This window comes from Crinia signifera, chromosome 9 (assembly GCF_055691185.1).
Source record: "Crinia signifera chromosome 9, ASM5569118v1, whole genome shotgun sequence".
In the NCBI taxonomy this organism is placed as follows: Eukaryota; Metazoa; Chordata; class Amphibia; order Anura; family Myobatrachidae; genus Crinia; species Crinia signifera.
The window spans coordinates 68,060,369-68,066,368 of NC_139225.1; the positions used below are offsets into that span (position 1 = coordinate 68,060,369).

The 6,000-nt window shown below is 43.5% G+C and overlaps 1 protein-coding gene across 1 annotated transcript in view; it reads right to left on the minus strand.

Moving 5' to 3' along the window:
- Positions 1-5,055, minus strand: part of EFNB1 (ephrin B1) — a 67,559-nt gene extending 62,504 nt beyond the window's left edge. Inside the window, exon 1 of the mRNA XM_083159134.1 lies at positions 4,582-5,055. Coding sequence (XP_083015260.1) covers positions 4,582-4,688 — 107 coding nt within the window. The 5' untranslated portion in view covers positions 4,689-5,055. The remainder of the gene's footprint in view (positions 1-4,581) is intronic.
- Positions 5,056-6,000: the final 945 nt, after the last annotated feature.

Here is a 6,000-nt window from a genome sequence, read left to right on the forward strand (position 1 = left end):
GTGGAGGGAAGTGAATTGTTATGGCTGCAAATGAGAGCTTGTTAGGAGAACGATCTACTCCTCTTGCAATCCTTCTACCACACATTGCTAACGCAGCACAGGGTAATTACCAGACAGCTATTGTCTTATTTACCGCAAGTGTAACAGAGCCATTGAAGCAGCAGAAATGTCATCGCTTCCTAAAACCACATGCTCCGTATCGAACCTTGTTTACAGCTGTCAACCAATTACGGCATTCAAAAGACAAATGAAAGTGACATAGACGGCAGGGAGCAAAGGGTTAAAGTGCCACGCCTAAAGTTTTGGAAAAAGCCCACAGGATATAGAATGTCTCAAAATAAAGTATTTCTTCTACTTAACTGCGCTTTAAAACCACACATTAAGCTTTCAGAAACATGCCGTAAAGCCATTACTTCAAGACGCAGAACAGAGCAATTTCCATTCTAAACCAGCTGCAACACGACAGTAACAATTCTACAAGCCTTGGTGGAGACACAGGCAACAGCTACACAGAATGTTTTATTGTTGGGGAAGAAGCAAAGAAATATCAAAACAAATGGAGTATTAGGACAACTTTAATTGCCTATATGGATAACAGCATTAATAATTGAATATTCAATTAGCTATTAAGAGAAGTCATAGGTGCGCTAGTACACTTTGGGGGGCTGCCTTCAGAAGAACATTACTCTTCACCTCAGTATTATGTTAAAGCAACATATTTAATCAATGAAAGACACCCATCTATAATAATAGATCAGCAGACACTTGGAAAGAGAACATTGGAGGAGAAGAAAGCTATTAGTTGGGGCTGCATGTAAAGGCGCAGAGGGCAGCATGGGGCCCTAGAAACGCCCGCTGACCATCACAGAATTAGAACTGAAACATTGTCAGATTAAAGTCAGGCAGGACAGTGAATCACTAGTGCAACAGACATTACTCTAAAGTCAATTCAAATGCACTAAATCAAGTCACTTATCTTGACAAGCAATGAAATACGGAACGATGTGTGATAAGTTTACACGTTCTGTAAATATAGAGTAAATCATTTATATTGGAAAATTCAACAAGAACATGTGTACCTACAAATGAAGTATCAACACAAAAAAGAATTATACCCAAAAAGTTGAGATGTAAATGCCAGTTACCTACAGAAAAATCCTTGGCAACATTAATATCAGATGGGAAGTTAGCAAACACCAATATACTTTCGATATTTAGATTGTAAAATGACGCCAAGCTCTCTGGGTCTAGCTTTCCAAAGGTGTCCGAGCCCTTAACTTTTATAAGCTAAAATGAGAACTACCTTGCAGAAATTACTACTGCTGTATTGGAGTTACAAAACTTCAGGAAAACTTCAACAATATGGAAAAGAGGCATTTTTGCTAAGAAATTATGGCAGCCCCCCCCCCCCATATCTTAGATCCACAATACATATGTAACGGATAGTCGACAACAATACAAATTACACAACTATTTGTTTGTCATGAAAGTATTCAAATAGGAGCAGACCAGTAATCAGATTCAGCATAGTAGGGACACCCAAATTACTTTAAAGATGATGGAATTAGGCAAAGACTACTTCGGCCTTGAAGTCTTACAGCTGTTCTTCTGATGCACCCTTGGCAAAAAAAAAAAAAAGCACATGCTATCCTTTCTTAACTGTCCTAACCATAATTATTTTATGCCCAGTAACTAAACATTTAACAACTTACAAGTGCAATCATTTCCAACTGAGAGAAGATATTGGGGAATTTAGCCGCCTATTGTAAAATAGGATATTATAAGTCACACAGTGGTTCTATGCAGTTTATATGAGTTCGGAGGTAACTTATATCCATTATAGTTCACAGTAGGAAGCATGTTATTCTTAATAAACCATGATGTGAAGACCTCAAGGCTGACTTTATACAAAGTTTTTGTTTTTTTACATATTAAAAATATTGTGCATCATTTAAAAATGCATATTAATGGCCTATTAATCTTCTCACTCCATGAAAATGAACGGTCCAGACATGACCAAATATAAAAAAAAATTACCAAAATCTCATCATCCCAGAATTCCAAACAACGTAAAGATTCAAAGCAGGTCTGGGCCCTCTACAGCGTACATAGTATGGTCATTTTACCATTTCTCAAAACCAGATCGCAACTCCAATTACCAAAAATTCTAGGGTGACAATGGTCACAAGAAAATTTAAAAGCAAGGAACCCATTTGTATAAGCTTTTATTGTGAAAAGTGATTCTGAGCAATGCCGATATAAAAAAACTTATCAGCATTTCTATAAAAAGAAAATCCCTAGTATTGCATGTACCCAAAACAAACGTTATAAGCTACCCTGGCTAGATCATAAACCCTAACATAATGGCTGCGCTTTGGCAACATTTTTGAATACATTATTAACAAAAAGCACCCCCCAGAACATTACTTTATTCCATTAATAGCATGTGTTAATATGGCCTGCTGTCAGAGGGCTGGGAATGGCACCTTTGCAACTCAGAGCTCCCTCTGGCAGGCCATGGGCTTGATTTCCAAATATATTATTTACAAAGACCCTGTCAGGGGAGAGGCCCCAGCCACACCCAGTATGTTTACACAGAGTGACATTTAAACAAGGGCTCAAGGTACATTTTAAAATATATCTATATGAAAAAAAAAAAAATCTTCCATGTCCTTCATATTGGGAGCCAACATCATGTCAAGTCTCATATAAAATGTGTGAGGCTTGTACCAATACATTGGGGAAAACTGGATACAACGATTTAAAATGCAAAACGCAATAACCAGCCATAGACCTCTACATAAAAACTAGAAGAAAAATAAAGAATAAAAAAGGTAGAGTTCAATTAACTACAAAATGAAAAAGTCTATTGATGCGTTTTTTGGTTACACCAGAGCAACTATCCCTTGACAGGCAGGAGATTATAGGGTTGTAAGATACAGTAGGGCACGGCCATATCACCATGTTCAGGTAGTCAATGCCACAAGCCAGCATTCCTTAATTTAATGCTAAAAGTATGTATGTATGTATGTATGTATAGATAAACCTTGCTTCATATTTTAAAACATCTCAATACAAGAAAGTCTCAACCTCAAAACACAGCTGAGCCTGCAACGTAAGTGTATTTCGGTTTAGAATATGGTACACGGCAGAGGTGTACCCAGGGTCTATGGGCCGACTACACAACTAGTGTTATAATAGTGTTTAACATAAAGCTGGCAAATACTGTAGAATTGTTTACCAAGTTGGCTGTAGCTGGCTCTCCAGTGGCATTTTTAAAACAGGCCTTACATGAATGGAGGAAAGCCACACTGTACGTGTGTATACTGAATAGCAGCCATTATATCTACATTAATGCTATAAAGTAAGCCTAGTAAAAGTTTGCCTGTGGCCTAAAAGTATAATTCTGATAAGACTTGCTTAGGACGACATATTACACTTTTTTTTTTTTTTAATATTCACTTCTTAACACACAGTCCAATAGCGCAGCTTGATTCCTTTCCACTTACAGCATCTCATTAATTCCATGCAAATGTGTCAGTTATTTTATTTACATCGATTTTCACTTTTCTTCATGGCCATAAGAAGGTCACGTGGCAGACATGTAATGGCAGCATTAACATGTATGTGCCATTAGTCATCCCGTGATGCTCCTCTATACAATAGGGCACTACATGAAAAAATGAGCACCAGGTTTAAATGTGGCAAATTTACACACACACACACACACACACACACACACACACACACACGAGATAAACACATGTGTGTCTATGTTCTATCTAGACTGTGCGACATTAAATAAGGAAACTAAATAGTTTATTGTAACGCTTTACATTGTTCCCTGAACTTGTGCCTAAAAGGAAAAAACACACACAAACTTCATTGGAAAGATGATTCCTTCCAGTAGCATTAGGCTGATGGTGACTGAGGCCTGGCTGTAGAGAAGTGTAAGGGGTTTATGGGGGTAAAAGGGTGGTAGAGGGGGGCTAGGAAGCAGCACATCCATGTTCAGCATGTGCACACACAGCATATACTGCCTGACTGCACCTTCCCTAGAAAATGGAGACAGATCATTAGTGACTGAACACACAATGATGAGAGATTCAGGACTCTATCCCTAACAAGGCAGCTTCACACAGCTCCCAGGCTAAGTCTCCTATAGCGTGCCTCCTGCATGCACTGTATCAGGCAGGACATCTCCAGGACATGACCTGGTTATTCCTAGGACATGCTCACACAGAAAACAATTCTCACACTTAAATCAATATATAGATGTATTCCCAGACACCTGTAGTGGGAGAGTGCGGACATTACTCCGGGCATCCGGCTGCTCACACATCATACAGCCGCCTATACTGTGCATTGTTATGCCTCCCCCTGTGCAGGTGCTGAGACTGGCATGCCTGGTGCAGTGCTCTGCCTGCTGGTGCCCACAGCTCAGTGCCATCCTGCAGGGGCAAGTGGCCGGGCACAGAAGTGGGCAGGCTGACGGCGCTGTACCCGGAGTGCCGGGCTAGGGATGCGGCAGAGCACCAGGGGCCACACTGCAGGACCGGGGCTCCTTAGTAGCAGCCTTACCGCGGGTTCTGCGAGTTCCAGGTTACCGGCTCCAGGATCTTGCTGACCACCGCAGACACCCGGCACAGTGCGAGCAGGAGCCCGAGCCACCGCCGGACACCTTCCATGACAATCCCTGCCGGGTTACCGTGCCTGTCCCGGAGTATCCGAACTTTTCCCGTCCAAGCACCGAACCCGCCCAAAGCTCCGTCAGGTATCCGCCAGGCTTCCCATCCCCTAGCTCCGCAGCGATGCTTGTAATCCCCCCTTGACTCCGCTGATCCCGGGGGCTCCTCACGGCTCCATGTAGGGTCCGTTTTATAATTGTCCTCCCCAGGTCAGGATATCCCGTAGCGACCACTGTCCGGGCTTTCCCCGCTCCTCCGCGTCCGCAAAGCGAGGACTCCGGGAACAGTCTCTGCTCCGGTGACAGATCTGCAGCAGTACCAACACTCTCTCCTCTCCGGCCGCCCGGCAGAGACTGATGCACACAGGGCGCCCACCGCTCGCATCACCCCCGCCCCCGCGGGCGTGGCCTGCATAATTGCGGCGTTCGCCAATGACAATGCGGCGATGACTGTCCCGGAACAAACCACGCCTCCCCGCGTCTCGAGGAAGGCTTGGCGCTTATGGCAAGCCCCGCCCTCCGAAGGGGCTGAGACCCCCGAGTATGTGCTGCTGCTGCTGGGGTTCAGCATATGATGTGCTGAAGCGCACAGTGTGGATGGTGTCACTCAGCTGCAGCTACAGTCACCCAGGAGTAGCTCTAATCAAACACTCATTATCAGGCACTCCATCTAATTGGGCAGTAATGTCTTTCAGCAGAAAGCTGTGTCACAGGCAGTCTCACAGTGTCACTTGCATACTTTGGTAGTCCTTAATAGTGCACACTCTAATCCTGCCTGTCTCACTCTCTGGGGTTTTGCTCTGCAGATTCTCACAGTATTGCACCCTATGTACTGGACTCACTAATCGCCCATGGAAGCCAGACTGTCATACTCTGATTTACTGACTGCTTTTAGCACTGTCCTGTGGCTGGGACCGTGCCACTGCTGGGGGGAAGTAGTCTATTTTAACTGAAACTTCATTATTTCAGCCATTTTCCCCCTCACAGAGGTCCCAGTGTGAATTACACAATGGACAGGTCATCTCCTGACTTCTGCACATTGTCCCCTCCCTCAGTCTCACTCCTTTTCTGCTCCCTGCACAATGAAAAAGCTCTTTTCAGCTCTGTGTAAACTTGTTAGTTTAGCTTCTTGTTATTCTACACCCTAAATAGGCAACCGGTGATCTCTCTCATGTGTCCTCTCACCTTTCAGTTCCCAGGAAACCAGAATTCTCACATTTTATTACAACAGTCTTTAGTGGCTGTCTTTCTTGTATTGCACTATGTGGACGTAGAAGGAGGTGTTCCCGGCAACAGCCAGCTTTCCTCATGCT